Source organism: Mesoplodon bidens (genome assembly GCF_964165515.1).
Source record: "Mesoplodon bidens genome assembly, chromosome: 4".
Classification (NCBI taxonomy): Eukaryota; Metazoa; Chordata; class Mammalia; order Artiodactyla; family Ziphiidae; genus Mesoplodon; species Mesoplodon bidens.
Genome location: NC_138160.1, coordinates 149130407 through 149152454, shown reverse-complemented (window position 1 = coordinate 149152454; position 22048 = coordinate 149130407). Strand labels below are relative to the sequence as shown.

Below are 22048 nucleotides of genomic sequence, written 5' to 3'. Positions count from 1 at the left end.
AAGGGAGAAGTAAGAGACTGCTTAATAGGTACGGGTTTCCATTTGGGGTGATGAAAAAGTTCTGGAACTAGACAGTGCTGATGGTGGCACAACACTGAGTGTACTTAATGTCACGGAACTATACACTTTCGAATGGTTAAAATGGTAAAATTTACATTATGTGTATTTTACCACAGTAAAAAAAAGAAAAAAGTTTTTTTAAAAACAAAAACAAATCAGACTAGATAGTGGGATGGAAGATGATGGAGTGAGAGGCAAGGTAGGCGATGAGATTAGGAAAGGCCTCTTTGAGGAGATTACTTCTGAGCTGACACCTGAATAATGCAAACATCTGGGGGAAGAGCATACCTGGCAGAGGGAGCAGCTTGTGCAAAGGCCCTGTGGTGGGAATGAGCCTGATGTGTTCACAGAATATGCGAAAACCATCACAGTGATTAAGAGGGACAGGAGGTAACAACAGGCATCCATTCCTACTTAGGATCATGTATTGATATTAGTTTCCTGTGGCTGCCATAACAAAGTACCACGAACTAGGTGGCTCTAAAACAATAGCTTTTTTTTTCTCTCTCTCTCTCACAGTTTTGGAGGCCAGAAGTCTGAAATCAAGGTATTGGCAGGGTTGGCTTCTTCTGGGGGCTGTGAGGGAGAATCCATTTGGTGCCTCTCCAGCTTCCGGTGGTCACTGGCAACCCTCCACATTCCTTGGCTTGTCGATGCATCATCCTGATCTCACATGATGTGTCCCCCCTTCTCTTCTCTTATGAAGTCACTTGTCATGGGATTTAGGGCACATCTTAAATCCAGGATGATCTCATCTGGAGATCCTTAACTTAATTCCATCTGCAAAGACCCTTTTTTTCCAAGTAAGTTCACATTCACAAGTTCCAGGGGTTAGGACATGGACATAGCTTTGGTGTGTGTGTGGGGGGGCACCATTCAACCTGCTACCAGTCTAAAAATAAAAACAGCAACAGCAAGAAACACGCATAGAACTTTTCTCATGCTGCGGCACTGTGCCAAGCACCCTCCCTGCATCACCTCATTAAATGCCAAAAGGCCAGTACCCTGATGTTTCCATTTCACAGATGAGGAAACTGAGGTCCAGGAAGTATGATCACTTACCCAACCAAGTCCCCAGCTAGTGGCTGAGCCAGTGTCCCGATCCACTTATGGTTTGATTTCAGAGGGTGCACTCTTAACTCTATACCATTCTATGGTCTTCCAGGGCGGGGGCTGACGCACGCACACCTGCAGGGGGGCGCCTTTCCCTCGGAGGCCCCGAACGAATGTGTCTAAGAAGGTTCTGTCTCCCCAGCACCCAGCCCGGTCTTCGGCCCATGGCTCATCGTAAGTGGTCGGCTGAGGGACCCATGAAATGGATCCATGAGGATATGATTTCCTCCCTCCCTCTTAATCTAAGGAATGAGGCCATCGCTGCCACTTATTTATTTGTTCCTTGTTTTGTTTTTAAATCTGTGATGCGCCATCAGGAAATCATTTCCGCTTCTGCCCCTGGTGAGGCTCTTGGAAATGCTCCCCTCTCAGCCAATGAAGAGCACCGATTCTGGCAGGGGGCTGTGCTTTTTGGTCAGCCCTGCCCCCATCCACCCACCCTGCACACAAAAGCAGCATAATTAACTGTCTTAAGGAAGCCGAGCCTCCGCCAGCTGCGAGCTGGCAAGAAGAAAAATACCTCGGAGGCACGAGGACCAGGGACGCAGCCGCAGCCGAGCGAGGGGGAGCCGACCGCCGACTGCAAGCTGTTCCCCACCCGTGGACAAAAGCGCCCATCCGCGCCCGTCGCATTGCCCTGGGTGACCTTCCTTGGATGCGAAGTCCGCGCCAGAGTGCATCTTTCTCGGATAAGCTGAAGGCGAGGGATGCCCGGCTGCATCCGCCCAAGGCTCTTCTTTGTTTGCGCGTAACCGGGAGAGGCCGCGGAGGTAGCCGGGACTCACGCGGAGGTGAATCCACTTTCTTTCTCCCCGCCCTGCCGAGGAAGATTGTCTGCAGGTATCTGCTGCTACAAACCCCCTTCTGGCAGATGGGGTGGGTGGGAGCAGAGAACCAGGGTCTTGTGATTCTTGGGATGCTACCAGCTCCATTTTACCCCACGCGGAGAAAAGCATCCGCCCCCCACACACACACCCACAGTTCACCTCCCATGCCCACCTGGATGGCAGAGGATTGCACCATTTCCGGGACGTGCTTAGAGATTAGGCGGCTCAAACCCTCCGCCCCTCTCTGGGACGCTTCCTGAGAGACCGAAATGTACACGTCCCACCTCTGTGCATTTCCTATTTATAACGCCGTGAGCGGATTTGGAAAAGGATTTGATAGATGTGTACGTAAAAGCTTGCCTATGGGGTGGGGAGGAAGGGAAACGGTTGAAGACAGAGATTTCTCCTCCTCTGTCTGAACTTGTATGTGATGTGCTGATAATTCAGCACCACAGCGGGAAGGCACGCTTCTCAGCTCCCCCTCGCTGCCTTATTTGCCGTCCTCGAACGTGAACTCGGGATCAGAGGGCGGGAGCGTCCAGGGCCCTACGGTCACCCACCCACACCCCTCATTTAGAGGATCGTTGGGCCAACATGTGCGGCCCCAGTCTCAGCTGTGGGTGGGGTGGAGGTGGGTGGTCCTTTCTGGGGGTTGAGGTCACACCCAGCTCAGGATAAGGAAAACAGACGCGAAGACCACTCCCTTCAGAAAGGAAATGAATTTCCATTGATGGGAACTTTCCCTTGCAGTAAGTTCCTGGGCAGTTTTTCCACAGCATCAGGAAGACATCTCTCTCTCTCTCTCTTTTCCGTACTGCGTCTTACTGTCCCTCCTCCATGAATGAATGACGACATTCAGGGCAGTGACAAGAATGGAGTGAGAAACTCTCACTGAAGTGGGGGAGGGTCGAATTTCAGACATCCCGTCCCCCCCTGTCTGGCCCTCACCTGTCTCCGGCTCCCTCTGAGCCCCAATCCCGAATGCAGGCCCTCCATCCACAGGGTCTTAGGTCCAGCGAGGGGCTCTGGAAGACACACCCAAACTAAGAGCCACCCACCAGCTCTAGAGGGGCAGCCGCAGTGAGGGGGGAGGGGGGAGGGGCTGGAGGCGGGACCTTAGGTGCTGGCAAGTGAGGATGACAACTTCTCAACCTCAGATCTATGGACATTTGGGGCCAGATCATTCTTGGTCATGGGGTACCATCTGGGGCACTGTAAGGCACTGAGCAGCATCCCTGGTCTCCACCCACTTGACGTCAGTAGCACACCGCCCCCCCTCCCCCTCCCCCGCACTTGTGACAACCCAAAATGCCTCCAAACATTGCCAAATGTCTGGTGGGGGAAGGCAGAATCACCGCCAGTTGAGAACCACTGGCTTAAAAGCTCAGAACCTGCACTATTAGTTGAGTCATAAGATCCTGGGGCTTATGCCCAAAGGGATCATAGAGATCCTTTCTAGACCAATTCTTTCATTTACAGGCAGGGAAACTGAGACAGGGGAAGTCTGCCATGCCCCAGGGTAGACCCAAATTCAGTCCCACTCGGCAGTTCTCACCACACTCCCAGACAGCCCAGCACTTAAGCCCCACCTAGAGTGCTGCCTTCACCCCATCCTTGCCCCCAGCTGGCTCCTCGCTAGGATAAAAACAAAACTGGCATTTTGTGGTTGGTAAAAATGATGATCCTGATTTCCAGCCCCAGGCACTTTCCTCACTTCCTTTTTCAGTCCTAGGGTCAGGTTGTCAGGACTTGCTTCTTCATTGGGGGAGGAGAGGGGACGGAGGGGCAGGACAGGTGGGCTGGAGCAGATAGAGGTGGGTTGGTGTTAAGGGGGGGTGCTTTTAGCTGGAGGCTCAGCCCCTCCTTTGGTTTCAAACTCCAGACCCACATGGGTGTTCAGCTTTCTATGCCTCTGTTTTCTCACTGGTGAAATGGAGAAGCCTCATGGGGCTGGGCAATGATTCAATAAGACAGTGGACACAAGAGCTCTTTGCAGATCCATCTCTGAAGTTCTGTGTGTGAGTGGGGAATTGTCGTTATGATGATTGTCCAGTAAAACCTCCATCCACTGCCCTCCTTCAGGATTCATCCTTGCTTCAAGTCGGTGCCTCTTCCCAGCTCCCATGGGGACCACTGAAGCCACGCTCCGGATGGAAAACGTGGACGTGAAGGAAGAATGGCAGGACGAAAATCTGCCCAGGTACAGCTCCCTAGGTGTGCGTGTCAGATGTGGAAGGAGTGGGCCCGACGCTGCTCCCAGGTGTGAGGCAGAGACACCCCAGTTGACCAGGCCAAGAGCATAATTGATATTTGCTGAATTATTTAAGATTGATTTCCCACCTCCCTACCCCGCCCATCCCTGCCCAAAGTGCCAAAATAGCTCCCATTCTCACAGTGTCGTAAGAATTCTAAACATTCTTCTAAAACCACCTCATGGGCTGTTACAATATTCTTACCTGGTTCCCATGAATTCAGGTAACAGCGTGTTTTTACCTGCAGCAGCCAGAGGGACCCTGTCATACCCCTTAAAAGCCCTGCGGCAGGGACTTCTCTGGCGGTTCAGTGGTTAAGACTCTGTGCGCCTAATGCAGGGGGCCCGGGTTCGATCCCTGTTCAGGGAACTAGATCCCTCATGCCACAGCTAAAGAGCCAGCTCAGCCAAAACAAAACAAAACAAAACAAAAGGCACGGAAACAGAGTCTCCCCCAGAGCCTCCAGGAGGAACCAGCCCTGCCGGTGAAACTGATTTCAGACTTACTTCTATGTCTAGATTCGTAAGAAAATACATATGTGTCGTGTTGTTGTTGTTTTTTATTTTTTATTTATTCATTTTTGGCTGCGTTGGGTCTTCGTTGCTGCGCACGGGCTTTCTCTAGTTGCGGCGAGCGGGGTCTGCTCTTCGTTGCGGTGCGCAGGCTTCTCATTGCGGTGGCTTCTCTTGTTGCAGAGCAGGGGCTCTAGGCGCCCGGGCTTCATATGATTGAATATGCTGAGTATTTCACATACTTGTTTACAGTCTGCTCCCCACCATGGAACCCACGAGAGCAGGGGCCTTTGGTTTGATCACAGGCATACAGATGATGCTCAGTGGATACTGGGTGAATGGATGACGGTCATTGGTACGAATTCAAAATTGTAGGAAGCAAGCTGTGCGTGCCCACTGCTGAGATACTTGTCTCTCTGTATTCTCCTCTGGCGAGGCGTTGGGTAAGAGAAAATATAGTCAGCACAGGCTCCCCTTAATTCGTTGGCTGGATGCAACTGCTCATCTCCCTCCCACTTTTTTTTTTTTTTGGTCAGCTTGCAGGATCTTAGGATCTTAGTTCCCCAACCGGGGATCGAACCCGTGCCCATGGCAGTGAAAGTGCAGAGTCCTAACCACTGGATTGCCAGGGAATTCCCTCTCCCTCCCACTTTAATGTGAGGAGTTTACCCACAGGAGATGATGCCCAAGAGTTAGTTGCATAACCATCTAGGAAGGAAGAGTCAAAGGGACTGGGCATATTCACCCTGGAAAAGATAATTTGGAAAGGATCTCAGTTGGTGAGGGTGCCCAGGGCAGAACAAGGATGATGGACAGGCATGAAAGGGATGCAGGTTTGAGTCTAAAGTAGACTCTTTGGACTCAAATGGTCCAATCTGTGCATGCTTTGTATGGCCAGCCGGCCCATTCAAAAGCAAAATGGGCTAATGGGGGAGGTCTGGAGCTTCCTGTCAACCTGTCCCAGGAGAAGCTGTGATGTCAAGGGCATCACCCCCTCATTTGAGAATCTTTAGCCCTCTCTCCAGTCTAGTCATTTTCAGTGTCGATGTTTCACGCACATCCTTATGATTCTTAAAGCGATAGATGGGGACTTCCCTGGTGGTGCGGTGGTTAAGAATCTGCCTGCCAATGCCAAGGACACAAGTTCAATCCCTGGTCCAGGAGATCCCACATGCCGTGGAGCAACTAAACCCATGTGCCACAACTACTAAGCCAGTGCTCTAGAACCCACGAGCTCCAACTACTGAGCCCACATACTGCAACTACTGAAGCCCATGTGCCTAGAGCCCATGCTCCACAACAAGAGAAGCCACCGCAATGAGAAGCCCGTGCACTGCAATGAAGAGTAGCCTCCGCTCGCCACAACTAGAGAAAGCCTGCGTGCAGCAATGCAACCAAAAATAAATAAAATTAAAAATAAAAAATAAAGCGACAGATGCCCCATCTCAGAATAGCCGAGAATCTCTTGTCTGCGCAGTACTGTTGTCTTCAGGAAGACAAGTATTTCGGAAAAGAGACGGCAACTTCATTGGAGCCGACCTCCTGTTCTTTCACTGTTAAAATGTTCTTCATTCTACATTCCCTCTTATAAGTCTTTCTCTTTAACTCAATACAAGGAGTGCTGATGCCTGGATTTGTAGAAAGAGGTCTCATGACACCCGGACCTGGCAGTCTGGGCGAATTAAGGACTGTTTTTGTCAGGGGCTCCTGATGTGGCTAGGAATGCTCCAGAATGGGCAAGAGCCGCCTTGGGGAGCTGTCCCTCGTTCCCGGCATGGGAGATCTGTTTCCTCCCATGGAAAATGTGGAAACAGATGGGATGATCTCTGTGGGTTCCTTCCAGCACCAAACACCCGGGGTTTGGAGGCATCTCCAACCAGTGTCAGCATAATTTACCCTGTGGTCCCGTGAACTCTGGCCCCTGTCCGAGACCAAAGCGTCACTCGGTCTGGACTTTGAGAACCTTCTGGTTCAACCCTGCCTTCCCGGGTGGCAAACCCCAACGCTTCCTGGACATAAAAAAAATTCTCTGATCACAGCACAGGACTCACCTTGCTCACTCTAATTTTATTTCAAGCAACACAACGGAACCAAGAGGGCACGAGATGTGGAACCAGACAACCGTGGGTTCAGATTACAATTCTCCAGTGGGCCCGCTTGCCCACCTTGGGCAGCTCTTCGAGCATCTTTGTGCCTCAGTTTTCTTATCTGTAAAATAGGGACAATCATTCCTGGCTCACGAAGTTGTCACGAGAATTCGATGAGGTATGAGTTGCGAGGCAGCTGAGCCGGGCTGTCTAGATGCGGAGGGCTGCCCACGGGACTTGCTGCCCTCAGCATCATTCTTATCAGCTTGTACCTTGTTCACTCTGGTTCCTTTTTCCCATTCCCCCATAAAAGAGACCCTCCTCTCCCAAGCCTTGTTGAGACAAAGTGGAGCTGACTGCAGCTGCAAATGTGAATTTCAAGTGAGTTTCCCCAGCTGCAGAGGGTTCCTCTCCCTTTTCAGTAGTTCAGTGTTTGCAGGATAGTGGCCTGGCTGTGCAGCCCTGGGGTCAGGAACATGCCTTCGTCAAGGCTCTGTCCTCCTCGTTCTGGGAGAAATGAGTACAGCTCCTTATACAGCGTCCAGCTGCAGCTCAACATAAGCACCTCTGTCTGATGCCAGACAACCCACAATTCTATTCCTTTGAGCTCAGTGATCCCTTCCTGGGTGGGATCCTCGAGCTGCCCTGGGTGTGTCCGGGTGCTCGCCCTGTGCCCACAGCCCCCTCCTGCTGCCATTGCCTTGCGGCGTCTTCCTGCACCTCCTGCTCTTCTGCAGGTACCTGTGGACCCTAGCTGAGAGAGGGCAGCCTGGAGACGATCCATCTACCTGCCTTGCTTCTACATTCATTCATTCTAGTGATATGCACCGACTGTATGCCAGGCCCTGGGTGAGACGCTGGGGACACGTGGAGAACAGGAGAGCCGCCCTTGTGGGGCATTCACAGTCTGGCGCAGGGACAGGCGGTCCCTTATAACCTCACAGACCAGTGAAAAATTGCAGCTGGGTTCTTGGCACCTGGAGAGCGCCACGTGGGGTCTGACTGGGTTGGGGACATTGCGGGAGGCGCTGACCCTGAGCTCTGAAGGATGAAGAGGTATGAACAGGGGAAAGAGGCTGGGGGTAGGGGTCAAGCATTCCAAGCAGAGAGAGCAGCACGTGCAAAGGCCCTGAAGCCAGTGGAAGCTAATCGAGGGACTGAAGAAAGGCTGGGTGGGGAAACTGAGGACCAGGGTGGGAAAGGGCTTGGCCCGGGTCTCACAGCTAAGGAGAGGCAGGTACAGGGTTACATGTCTGAATGGTGTCTCAGCCTGCTCTGCCTTCTATAACCAAGTGGTCGTGGGTTTTGCTTGTAACTTTTTATTCCTTTTTTTTTTATTGGAGTGTAGGTGATTTAGAATGTTGTGTTAGTTTCTACTGTACAGCAAAGTGAGTCAGTTATACAGATACTTATACCCACTCTTTTTTATTTATTTTTGGCTGCACTGGGTCTTCGTTGCAGTGCATGGGCTTCTCGTTGCGGTGGCTTCTTTTGTTGCTGAGCGTGGGCTCTAGGCGCATGGGCTTCAATAGTTGCAGCACGCGGGCGCAGTAGTTGTGGCACATGGGCTTAGTTGCTCCGCGGCATGTGGGATCTTCCAGGACCAGGGATGGAACCCGTGTCCCCTGCATTGGCAGGAGGATTCTTAACCACTGTGCCACCACGGAAATCCCTTCCACTCTTTTTTAGATTCTGTTCCCATATAGATCATTACAGAGTATTGAATAGAGTTCCCTATGCTACACAGTAGGTTCTTATTATTTATCTATTTTATATATAGTAGTGTGTATGTGTCCATCCCAATCTCTCAATTCATCCCTCCCCCTGTAACTTTTTATTCTGACATAGTCCCAAGCTTAGAAAAAAAAACTATAAGAATGGTATAAGAGGGCTTCCCTGGTGGCGCAGTGGTTGAGAGTCCGCTTGCCGATGCAGGGGACACGGGTTCATGCCCTGGTCCCGGAAGATCCCACATGCCGCGGAGCGGCTGGGCCCGTGAGCCATGGCCGCTGAGCCTGCGCGTCCGGAGCCTGTGCTCCACAGCAGGAGAGGCCACAACAGTGAGAGGCCCGCATACCACACACACACAAAAAGAATGGTATAAGGAATATCTGTAAACTCTTACTCAGATTTGCTGATTGTTAAGATTTTACTTCCTTTGCTTTATCATTCTCTCCCCCAACCCCCGTCTCTCTCTTCTGCACCTGTCTCTCCCTGTGTCTATCTGCTGTCTGTCTCTCTATCTGTCTATGCTCAAGTCTCTGTATCTGCCCGCCCTTGCACAGGGCAGGCCAGGCAATGTCCCTCCCCCAGCCCAACACATGCACAGAGGTGATTTCCTGTTGCCCAGCTCAGCAGTCCCTCATGCAGGAGGCGTGGGTTTGGGCCAGGAAGTGATGGCAGGCTCTGAGCAGCCTCAGCATCTTCTGCCCTCCTCAACTCCGCCATTCTCTTTCCTGTGCTCCAGCGATGCTGGGCTATCATAGCGGGATACCACACCCCAGGCAGCTTCAACAGCAGACATTTATTCTCTCACAGCTCCAGAGGCTGGATGTCTTGAGATCAAGGTGCCAGCAGGGTTGGCTTCTGGTGAGGGCTCTCTTCCTGGCCTTCTCACTGCATCCTCATGTGGTCTTTCCTCTGTGCTTGCATGTGCAGGGGGAGCTTCCTCGTGGCTCTCCCTCTTCTTGTAAGGTCACAGTCCTAGGGGATCAGGGCCCCACCCTTTTTTTTTTTTTTTTTGGCCATGCTGTGCGTGTACACAAAATGTAAGTTGTCTTCAGTCTCAATCTGAAAAAAGGATGCCTCTTTAAAACCTTCTGATTTAGGGCTTCCCTGGTGGCGCAGTGGTTGAGAGTCCGCCTGCCGATGCAGGGGACGCGGGTTTGTGCCCCGGTCTGGGAGGATCCCGCGTGCCGTGGAGCGGCTGGGCCCGTGAGCCGTGGCCGCTGGGCCTGCGCGTCCGGAGCCTGTGCTCTGCAGCGGGAGAGGCCGCGGCAGTGAGAGGCCCGCGTACCACAAAAAAAAAAAACCAAAAAAAAAACCTTCTGATTTAATCTGAAGCTTGCTTTTTTCTTTTTTAAATGGAGGTGAAATTTACATAACATAAAAATAACCATTTTATTTTATTTTATTCTGTGCCATGAGCATGTGGGATCTTAGTTCCCCAACCAAGAGGTGATGGTGCTGGGGGAGACCAGAGCAAGATGAATGGACAGAGGTGTTGGAAATTGCAGAGAGGGGAAAGGGGCAGATTTATCTGAGTATCTGAAACCACCAAAGTTGCCAATGGATAATTCTTGAATGCCTTTCAGCAGTTCCCTCTCTAAGTTCTCCCGACTTAGCTCTGCAGGAGTCCTGTGATAAGCCCCAGTGCTGCTGGCCCAGCACTGAGCCTTGGAAAAGCCTACTTATGCCCAGAAAGAGTTTTTGCTGTTACCCTGCACCAGAGGTGGCCACCGTCAAACAGAAACAGAGGCTGGAAAGCCCTGGATGGGAGACCGAGGCAGCACAGCCGATCTTAATGCCGTCAAATCCCTGGGGCACCAGTTGGGAAGCAGGAGGCATGTTCAAAGGCCCTGAGGCCCACAGTTTATTCCCAATTCCCTTCTTTCACACTGTGAGTAACATTAAGCCAGAGGCTAGCATCGGAGGGTAGAACTTGATCCAGGAGCCACCTCTAAAGCCAGAACTATTGCAATAACAGCTGATTCGGGTGACAGGTGTTTCTAGATTTTGGCCTTTCCCCGCCACTTACATAATGTGCCCTCACTTGCTCCTTCCTTCAAAACCCTTGCTGAGGGCTGCTTCTCCCAGGTCCAGGCCCATGACTCACCAAAGCAAGAGAGGAAGAAGCACTTCCTCCCCTTCAAGGGCTCACAGTCTGCCCAGGAAACAAGCAATTAGCACACAGTACCACAGATTCAGTGCTAAAGGAGGCTTCTGAGGCAGGATGCAGGAGCGGGGTGGATGTCAGATTCAGATGGGGCCTCCTGGAGGACGCTAACCTAGCCTGAAAGGCTGAGCAAGTTCACCAGTCAAAGAAAGCAGGAAGTGGCCTTCTAGGCAGAGTGGGTGGGATGTGCAAAAGCACTGGGGCAGAGAGGACCTTGGCATGGTAGGGGAGAAATTTGGATTTCACACTGAGAAGGGCGTGTGAGTTTCCCAGAGCTGCCATAACAAAGTACCAGGAACTTGCTTAAAACAGAAGAAATGTTTTCTCTCACAGTTCTGGAGGCTAAAAATCCAAAATCAAGGTGTCAACAGGGCCATACTCCCTATGAAGGCTCTAGGGAAGGATGCTTCCAGCCTCCTCCAGCTTCGGGTGGTGGCCGGCAATCCTCGGCCTGCCTTGGCTTGTAGATGCATCACTCCAATCTCTGCCTTCCTCCATCTTTTTTTTTTAAGCTTGTGTTTTATTTTTTATTTTTACTTTTTAAAATTTTTATTGGAGCGTAGTTGATTTACAATGTATGTTAGTTTCAGGTGTACAGCAGAGTGAATCTGTTATACATGTACATATAATTCCACTCTTTTTCTTTTTTTTTTGGCTGTGTTGGGTCTTCATTGCTGCGCGCAGGCTTTCTCTAGTTGCAGCAAGTGGGGGCTACTCTCCGTTGCGGTGCACGGGCTTCTCATTACGGTGGCTTCTCATGTTGTGGAACACGGGCTCTAGGCACGCGGGCTTCAGTAGCTGCAGCATGCAGCCTCAGCAGTTGTGGTGCATGAGCTCAGTAGTTGTGGCTTGTGGGCTCTAGAGCGCAGGCTCAGTAGTTGTGGCACAGGGGCTTAGTTGCTCCGGGGCATGTGGGCTTCCCAGACCAGGGCTCGAGCCCATGTCCCCTGCATTGGCAGGCGGATTCTTAACCTCTGTGCCACCAGGGAGGTCCTGCATTATTTTTTAGATTCTTTTCCCATATAGGCCATTAAAGAGTATTGAGTAGAGTTCCCTGTGCTGTATAGTAGGTCCTTATTAGCTACCTCTTCTGTATATAGTAGTGTGTATATGTCAATCCCAATCTCCCAGTTTATCCCTCCCCCCGACAACCTGGTAACCATAAGTTTATTTTCTACATCTGTAACTCTATTTCTGTTTTGTAGATAAGTTCATTTGTATGCTTTTTGTAGATTCCACATATAAGCAATATCATGTGTTTGTCTTTCTCTGCCTGACTTACTTCCCTCAGTATGACAATCTCTAGGTCCATCCATGTTGCTGCTAATGGCATTATTTCATTCTTTTTTATGGCTGAGTAGTATTCCATTATATATATATATGAAGTATTTATTTATTTATCCATCCATTCCTCTGTTGATGGACATTTAGGTTGCTTCCATGTCCTGGCTATTGTAAATAGTGCTGCAGTGAACACTGGGGTGCATGTATCTTTTTGAATTATGGTTTTCTCCGGATATATGCCCAGGAGTGGGATTGCTGGATCATGTGGTAGCTCTATTTTTAGTTTTTTGAGGAAACTCCATACTGTTCTCCATAGTGGCTGTACAAATTTACATTCTCACCAACAGTGTAGGAGGGTTCCCTTTTCTCCACACTCTCTCTAGCATTTACTGTTTGTAGATTTTTTGATGGTGGCCATTCTGCCCGATATGAGGTGATACCTCATTGTAGTTTGTTTTTTTTTTTGCGGTACGCGGGCCTCTCACTGCTGTGGCCTCTCCCGCTGCGGAGCACAGGCTCCGGACGCGCAGCCTCAGCGGCCACGGCTCACGGGCCCAGCCACTCCGCGGCATGTGGGAGCTTCCCGGACCGGGGCACGAACCCGCGTCCCCTGCATCGGCAGGCGGACTCCCAACCACTGCGCCACGGGGGAAGCCCTAGTTTTTTTTTTTTTAATAAATTTATTTATTTGTTTGTTTTTATTTTTGGCTGAGTTGGGTCTTCATTGCTGTGTGCGGGCTTTTTCTAGTTGCAGCAAGCGGGGGCTACTCTTCGTTGCGGTGCACGGGCTTCTTATTGTGGTGGCTTCTCTTGTTGCAGAACACGGGCTCCAGGCGTGTGGGCTTCAGTAGTTGTGGCTCACGGGCTCTAGAGCGCAGGCTCAGTAGTTGTGGCACACGGGCTTAGTTGCTTCGCGGCATGTGGGATCTTCCCAGGCCAGGGCTCAAACCCGTGTGCCCTGCATTGGCAGGCGGATTCTTAACCACTGCGCCCCAGGGAAGGCCCTCATTGTAGTTTTGATCTGAATCTGCCTCCATCTTCACACAGCCTTCTCCTCTGTGTCCAAACTTGCCTCTTCTCACAGTCATACCACTGATCGGCTGTAGGGCCCACCTTGCTTCAGTATGATGTCATCTCAACTTAATGCTGTCTACAACGACCCTATTTCCAAACAGGTCACATTCCCAGGTTCTGGGAGTTAAGACCTGAATTATGTTTTGGGGGGGATGCAAGTCAACCCACACCAGAAGAATAAAGCCACACTGTATACCTGGTGGATTAGGGGGAGCCCCACTTTTTACATGGGTTTCCTAGCACAGACTGAAAGCAAGTGCTGCAGGAAGCCCTCTGGATCCACTTTGAGTTCGTGAAGGGGTTTCAGCTCTGCATTAGCTGAGGTCTTCCTGGGGCCTGTGGAAATAACCAGGTCTCACCTGACCTTGAAAGCTGCAGCCCTGTGGACCTGTGGGGTTTGTTCACATGAGCTGACTGGACACAAGGGGGCAGTAGAGGGCAATGGCCGAATTCAGCTCTACCTCTGTGAGTGTGGTTCGTTCTGCCCTTGGGCATCTTCTGGTTTAGCCTCGGTTTCCTCCTCTGTGAAATGGGCTGCTACCTGCCTCATAGGGATACTGTGAGGAGGAAACAAGATGATGATGCCATCAACATTCCAACAGAGTGAGTGCCCTGTCCGTAGGGGTAAAGTACGGTTCTAGCTGATTCTAGAACAACAGGGATTACAGCCTCAGACTGAGGGAAACAGGGAAGGCAGAGTAAATGAGGGGAAGGAGCCGGAAGGAAATCCTGACACCCAGGTGAGCAGGGGTGGCGGACAGTCAGATCCTGGTGGCCGTTACCATGCACAAAGGGCAGACCTGATTCAAGAAAAGACTGATATCTAGACTTTTTGTGTCATATCTCTGATTTTTTTTTTTTTTTTGGTACACGGGCCTCTCACTGCTGTGGCCTCTCCCGTTGCAGAGCACAGGCTCCAGACGCGCAGGCTCAGCGGCCATGGCTCATGGGCCCAGCCGCTCCGTGGCATGTGGGATCTTCCCGGACCAGGGCACGAACCCATGTCCCCTGGATTGGCAGGCGGACTCTCAACCACTGCGCCACCAGGGAAGCCCTGTATCTCTGATTTGACAGCAAATTTAAAATGTTGTGAAATGCTGTGTGGGCAGGATAAAACTAGGGGTGGTGCATCAGCTGTCAGCCTGCAATTTCAGAGCATGATTTTGGGTAACCCTGCAAGTAGGTGGTGTGCCTCCTGTATTCCCGGATCCCGGACTTATCTGTGAGTTACCAGCTGCCCTCCCCGTTTTGAGCGCAGGGGTGTCAGCTACAGACCAGAGGGACCAGAGCAACGTGTACACGAAATGGGCGTGTGAGTTGTCTTCAGTCTCAAACTGAAAAAAAGATCCCTCTTTAAAACCTTCTGACTTAACTTGAAGCTTGCTTCTTTTCTTTTTAAATGGAGGTGAAATTTACACAACATAAAAAGAACCATTTTATTTCATTTTATTTTATTTTATTTTTGGCCGTGCAGTGGGCATGAGATCTTAGTTCCCCAACCAGGGATCAAATCTGTGCCCCCTGCACTGGAAGCACAGAGTCTTAACCACTGGACTGCCAGGGAAGTCCCCAAAATAACCATTTCAGGGTGGGCCCTAATTTTTAAAATTATTTATTTATTTATTTATTTGACTGCACCGGGTCTTAGTTGTGGCTTGTGGGATCTTTAGTTGAGGCATGTGGGATCTAGTTCCCTGACCAAGGATCGAACCCGGGCCCCCTGCATCAGGAACGTGGAGTCTTAGCCACTGGACCACCAGGGAAGTCCCAAAATAACCATTTTAAATGAACAATTCACATGTTGTACAGCCATCACCTCTATCTAGTTGTAAAACGTTCTATCACCCCGAAATGAAACCCCATCCCCATGGCAACCACAAATGCACCACCTGTCTCTGTGGATTTGCCTGTTTTGGATGTTTCATATAAATGGAATCACACATCATGTGGCCTTTTGTGTCTGGCTTCTCTCACTGAGCATCATGTTCTCAAGGTCCATTCACATTGTAGCAGGTGTCAGCGCTTCACTCCTTTTCATGGCTGAATAATATTCCATTGTACGATGGACCATGTTTTGTTTATCCGTTCATCACTTGGTAGACATTTGGGTTGTTTCCAATGTGATCACAGTGCTGTGAGCATTCAGGCATGAGTTTTTGCATGGATATGTGTCTTCATTTCCTTTGTCATTTTTTAAAAAATAAATTTATTAATTTATTTATGTCTGCGTTGGGTCTTCGTTGATGCGTGCGGGCTTTTTCTAGTTGCAGCGAGCAGGGGCTACTCTTCCTTGTGGTGCTTGGGCTTCTCATTGTGGTGGCTTCTCTTGTTGCAGAGCACAGGAGCTAGGCGACTGGGCTTCAGTAATTGTGGCACACGGGCTTAGTTGTTCTGCGACATGTGGGATTTTCCCAGACCAGGGCTCGAACCCGTGTTCCCTGCATTGGCAGGAGAATTCTTAACCACTGCACCGCCAGGGAAGCCCTTCATTTCCTTTGGACCTCTGCTCTATTTTGACTTTTGACCTCTATGAGAGCAGGGCAACATCTGATTCATCCTTTACCTCCAAGACCCTCCAAGACTTCCAATGCACCTGGAAGGTAGTGGTTACTCAAAGAACATTCGAAGCATGGTGAATGGGAGAAAGGTGGGCGGGGTGGCGGGTGTGGAGGAAGAAGCATGGATAGATCCCACCCTACAGAGGGTGCCAGCTTATGCCCTACAAGGAACAGAGGTGACAGAATGAATGGTTTTGTTAAAGGAAAAGAAAAAGCATTCTACTGTCCTTCCCCATCTAACCAGCTCCCATTCCAGCTGAGCTGGCACTGCTGAGTTGTGGAGATGAATTAACTCTGCAGTGCTTCCCTGAGCCAGCACACCCTGCAGCTAGAGCCTCTGACAGCCCCATGCACTCTGCAAAACCTTCTGCCTGGAACTATTTCCCTAGGGAGCAAAGGAGCCAGAGCACGTGGGTCAAAGTCAGGCGGCATGAGCTGTGGTCCAAAAAAAAAAAAACAGTCTGGCATGGCCAGAGAAACAGGTCTTATTTTGCAAATTCGTGCTCCACCAAGCATTAAAGGGGCACAAATGTATAGCTGGCTGCCTTTCTTTTTTAAAAAAAATTTACTTTTTAGAAGATTTAGGTTTACAGAAGTTGCAAGAATATTACAGAAAATTTCCATACACCCTCCCACACACTCAGCTTCTCCTAAATTAACATTTTACATTAGGCTGATGCATTTGTTACAATTAATAGACTGATATTGATACACTGTTGTTAACTGAAGCCCAGAATTTATTCAGATTTCCATAGTCCTTTTCTCCTGATATCCTTTTTCTTTCCTAGGATCCCACCCAGGTTCCCACATAACATTCAGGCATCATGTCTCCTCAGGCTCCTCTGGACTGTGACAGTTTCTCAGACTTTCCTTGTTCTCGATGCCCTTGACGGGTTTGAGAAGGACTGTGGCCAGAGATTTTGTAGAATCTCAGTAGGAACTTGTCTGATGTTTTTCTCACGGTTAGAGTGGGGTGCCGGGAGGAGGACCACCTGTGAAGCGCCGTCTCATCCTTCATCTCGGGGTGGCTGCCGTCAACATGACTCATCACTGCTGGTGTTGACCTCGGTCCCCTGGCTGAGTTCATGCTGGTTGGGTGTGTCCACTGTAAAGTCACACCTCCCCCCTTCCCATACTGTCCTCTTTGGAAAGAAGTCACTGTGCCCAGCCCACACTTACAGAGAAGGGGGTTACTTTCCACCTCCTTGAGGGCAGAATATCTACAGACATTATATGAAATTCTTCTCTGCAGGAAAAATTTGTCTCTTCTCCCTGTATTTGTTTATTCAATCATTTATTTACATCTGTATGGACTCATGGACATTTTATTTTAAACACTGGCTCACAATCCAATATTTCATGATATATTTTGCCGGTCAGACCAGTCCAGCATTGGCCACAGAGAGCTCTTTCAGTTGTCTATGTCCATTGGACAACTTCTGGCTGCGTTAATAGCAACAATTCATCGGAGACCAAACCCTGTGGGGTCAGCCCGTGAAGAATGCTGCTTATATTCCAAATATAATATAGATGAGACCCTTCTTCTCACTGGGCCTCAGCTTTCCCCGTCCCCACCCCCCAAAAAAAAAGGCTTAATTAGATGATCCAATGGGAGCCCTCCAGCGCTGATTGTTTATGATTTTCTATGCTCGCGAGCAGATGTATTTTGTCCCAACTGTTTCTCAAAGCTAAACAGCTTTCGTTGGTGTCATTTTGTCTGAACTCCACGCTCCTGTGGCTGGACTTGTGGGGCCTGGTGGCTGATGTCCGCTCCCTGCTGGGTCTGCAGGCCACTCTCGGAAGAGACGGGGATGGACTTGCTTGGCAGTGCCACAGAAGACACATCCTGTAAGTTTCCATGCATGCAGAAATGGGCACACGGTCTGGGCTGTGCCCAGCACTATAACTGTAGAAATGTCAGAGGTCATGCCTCCTGGGTGGAATGTCAGGGAAGGGGGTTGCTCTGCTCCGAGTCCTGCAGGGAAAGCAGTGTGGTTGTGGGCCAGAGACGTGTATGGGCGCCATCATGAAGTCAGTTGCTCTGTGTCCTTGAACTAGTTGCTTAGCTTCTCTGTGCCTCCAATTCCTCATCTACTAACTACAGGTAGTGAGCCTCCCACAGAAGGGGCATGCAAGGATTAAACAAGATGATTTGTGTAAAGTGCCCAGGGGATGCCAGGCACAAAGTCAGCCCTGGGAGGGCTTGCTGCCCTGAGCACTCAGGAGGGCTCATGGCTCTAAGGATCCAAAGCCCCAGACTTTGAGGACAGGGTGTCTGGGGCAGCCAGAGAAGCTGCCTCAAACATGTGTTCTCCTCAATGACATCTCCTGGCAGAGTCCTGCTGAGGGTCCCCGCTCTGCCTGCATTTCCCCCATGCAGCCCATCACAGAGCCCACCCTACGGGGGAAAGACTGCCCAGAGAGGGACAGCCACATCCCTGAGGTCACACAGCAGTGAGAGCCATCTCTGCCTACCTCGGTACCGCACTACGCCCATGAGCCAGGTAGGGGGACCGATTTGTTCCAGGTTTCTGGGGCCAGTCTGGATGGCTGGTCACCCTGGAGCACCAGCCCTTCCTCCTGCCTGAGCACATGGGCTCTGCCCGGTGTTGTCACATCCCCACAGGGTAACCTCGGGCAAATCCTTTCACCCCTCTGGGCCACCATTTCCTACTTCTGTAAAACAAGGAGTGTGTAGTAACAGTACCCCACTTCCTAGGTGTGACTGGCTGAATGATGACCCCCAAAGATATCCAGATTCTAATTCCAGGAACCCCTGAATGTTCCTTCACATGGCAAAAGGGATTCTGCAGATAGGATTAAGTTAAGGAACTTGAGATGGGGAGATGTGATCATTCATTTTATGTATTCACTTGCCTGGCCCATGGTACCCAGCTATGTGGTCAAACATAATTCTAGATGTTTCTGTTGACGGTGTTGTTTTAGATGTGATTTACATTTAAATTCATGGACCTTGAGTCAGGCAGATTGCCTTCCATTGTGTGGGTGGGCCGTGTCTAATCAGTCGAAGGGCTCAGGAGGCAGGAGGAAAAAAAAAACTCAGGTGTGATTCATCCCGGGGCAAAATCCCTCTCCAGCTGTGGACCTATGAAATCAGGCAATGTCTCTGCTTCCGAAACATGATGGCGGGATGGACATAGAATAGATATTCTCATTCCAAATGGGAGAAATTAGAAGGAAGAAAGGGGTCACGGGTCCCAGCAAGTCTGAAACTTGGCAGGGCAAATTCCAATAGGTTTTAAGCCTGGAGAACCATCTTCTTTGGCTCAATGCCCTATCCTCCAGGTCCATGTGGTGGCATACTGCCACCGTGCTTCCTTGCACCTTTAGTCTTACTGCCACCATGCTGTGACCCACAGCTCGACCCCATCAGGAAGAGTAGCAGTATTTTAAATCAAGCACTCATGATTCACTGCTCCTAACACACTTCCCGTGAAAAAGGCAGAGTGAGTTGAGAAGCCTGGGGTCGGATCCTTGGGCAAGTCCCTGCCTCAATGTCCACATCTGTAAAATGGGTAACATTTCCCACCACACAAGGTCATGGTGAGAGCAAGAAATCATGCCAGTGCCCCGCACATAGCAGGCACTTGATAAATGTGACTGCTGTGTTTTTATCATTTTCTGCCAAAGCGAATGTTTCTATCCCACTGTCTCCTGAAGCAGTTACCTCTGACCTCCTGCTTAGGGACCGAGAGATTCAAAGTGAAAAACAAAAGTGAGATTCAAAGTGAAAAAAAAAAATGTGGTCCATTTAATTATGGATCAATGGGGGCTTCCCTGGTGGCGCAGTAGTTAAGAATCCACCTGCCAGTGCAGGGGACACGGGTTCGAGCCCTGGTCCAGGAAGATCCCACATGCCACGGGGCAACTAAGCCCGTGTGCCACAACTGCTGAGCCTGCGCTCTAGAGCCCGCGAGCCACAACTACTGAGCCCACATGCCACAACTACTGAAGCCCGCGCGCCTAGAGCCCATGCTCCGCAACAAGAGAAGCCACTGCAATGAGAAGCCTGCGCACCGCAACGAAGAGTAGCCCCCACTCGCCACAACTAGAGAAAGCCTGCGCGCAGCAACGGAGACCCAACGCAGCCAAAAATATTAATTAATTAATTAATTTAAAAAAATTATGGATCAATGAATGTCTTCATCCAATAAAAGAGGGGTAGGAGTCTCCTACTAGTTTACTTATTTTGTCCTCAAAGGCTGTGTGATGAAACAGGGTAAACCTGAGGGGCTGGCTCTACTCTGTGGGCTGTCAGATTGGGGGCAGCCCAGGAGGAGAAACCACCTTTTACAAGGAGACCAGAGTCCAGGCTAAGAGTCTTTAGGAGGAAGAGGTCCAAACCATGGGGAATATCCATCCCGACAGGCTTCAGAGTGACATGGGAGGATCCTGCCCTTCTGTGCCTCAGTTTGCTCATCTGTTAAAGGGGGCAATAGCAAAGTTGGAACGTGAAAATGCAGGGGAGAGCTTTGCAGGGTGTCTGGCTTACGTTACACGATCACTAAAAGTTAGTTGTTAGAGTTGAGCATCACAGAGAGGCCAAAAGCAGAACGTGGACATTCTCTGCCAGCCTTAGCCGGAAGGAACAAGACTCGCAGATATTGGTAGGGCCAGAACACACCATCTGGAGCCCAGGCTGCGCGGGGTCTAATCCCCACATTGTTCAACCTTGACTCGACTCACCTGTGAGCCCCATTTTACAGATGGTAAAAGTGAGTCAAGCTCAGAGCAACATGGCACTGCAGGGTCACGGAGCTGGTGAGTAGCGAGGTCAGGCTCTGAACCCAGGTCTGCCCTACGTCCAAGCGTCCACCCTTGACCTCCACGCTAGATGGTTATATTAACCGCTGCCATGAAAGGATGTCCTGTGACTTCTAACCACTCCCCTCAACGGGGCGGAGTGGATCTCCACCGGGTTGGGAACAGGAGAGGGGGAAGAAGAAAGAAAACAGCAAAAGTGACTGATCTTGCTTTGTTTTTGTTTTTTTTCTGTTTTCCTGTTCCCCCACAGCCCCTCCCGACACTCTGAACTTCAACGCGGCTCATCGTAAGCGGAAGACGCTGGTGGCCCCCGAGATCAACATTTCCCTGGACCAGAGCGAGGGCTCCCTGCTGTCCGATGACTTCCTGGACACCCCCGATGACCTGGATATCAACGTGGATGACATCGAGACCCCAGATGAGACCGACTCGCTGGAATTCCTGGGGAACGGCAATGAACTGGAGTGGGAAGGTGAGGTCGCTCGTCGCACCTGCCCAGCCCCCAAATCGGACCCCAGCGCTCCCTTTGGCTTGGGGACCAGCTGACCAGAGCCCCCCTCCTCCATCCCCGTAGGCTCAAGGGGGACAGGTCTTCCAACCCGGGGCTCCCAGGACAGCTCCTGGGACTCCATGCACATTTTCTCGTGGACTTGTGGACTTTGCTGGGAGATGTGTCTTTCACCCGATTCTCAAAGGGGACCGAGACCAGAGGAAGGGCGTCCCCCTGATTCCACAGTTGTTTGTGGAGCAGGTCTTGATTGCTGTGTAGGGGGCGGCAGGGAGATCGGGTGGGGGCATGTCAGGAATAGACATCGCCTGCCTGCTCGCGTGGCCATCGGAAAGCCAGGCTCTGGGTAACGGAAAAAATGTACACAAGATAATTGCACCTGGTCATCAGTGCTGTGAGGGAAACGAGGTGATGGGAGAGGGCAGGGGGTTCTCACTGGGGCAATTCAGCCCCCCACCCGCAGGGGACACTGGGCCATGTTTGGGGACACCTGTGGTTGTCATGACTGGGGGAATCCTGGCATCAAGTAGGTGGGGTCAGGGAGGTGGCTCCACACCCCACAGCGCCTGGGATGGAGGAGGGGGCCCCACAGAGAATGACCAGCCCCCAAAGGTCAAAAGCACCCAGGCCGAGACTCCTTGAACCAAGCTACCTGGGGGTGGGGGACTCTTTGCAGGGTTGCCGGGACAGGCCTCCCTGGATGGGTATTATTTGAGCTGACATGCCGAGGCAAGAGCACAGGTCAGAAAGGTGGCGATGGCGGTGGCCAGGGGGACGGAAGCAGAGCCACAGCACTTGCTGGGTGGATGTGGAGTACGAAGGGGAAGAGGGGGTTGAAGGTGACACCTGGGTGTGGGGTCTGAGCAGCTGGGAAAACGGCCAGGCTATTTTCTGAGGTGGGAAGATTGCAGGATGACGGGTGGGAAAGAGGCAGATATTTCAAGCGTGGTTAAGAATCCTGAGGAGCCCAGAGAGGGAAAGAACGTGTGCAAGGTCACACAGCAAGAGACGGGCTCTACCCAGGCCAACCACCTGACTGAGCACTTTCCTGTGTTCCACGGCTTGGGGAAAGAAAAATTATTATTTAGGCATG

General features: G+C 50.8%; 1 protein-coding gene across 1 annotated transcript in view; it reads left to right on the top strand.

Moving 5' to 3' along the window:
- Positions 1-4106: 4106 nt before the first annotated feature.
- The window catches only part of ATCAY (ATCAY kinesin light chain interacting caytaxin), a gene marked incomplete at its 3' end in the record, with an annotated part of 29563 nt that continues 11621 nt past the window's right edge, over positions 4107-22048 (top strand). Inside the window, exons 1-3 of the mRNA XM_081232947.1 lie at positions 4107-4200; positions 17452-17510; positions 20698-20919. Of these exons, the coding sequence (XP_081089073.1) occupies positions 4124-4200; positions 17452-17510; positions 20698-20919 (358 nt within the window). The 5' untranslated portion in view covers positions 4107-4123. The remainder of the gene's footprint in view (positions 4201-17451; positions 17511-20697; positions 20920-22048) is intronic.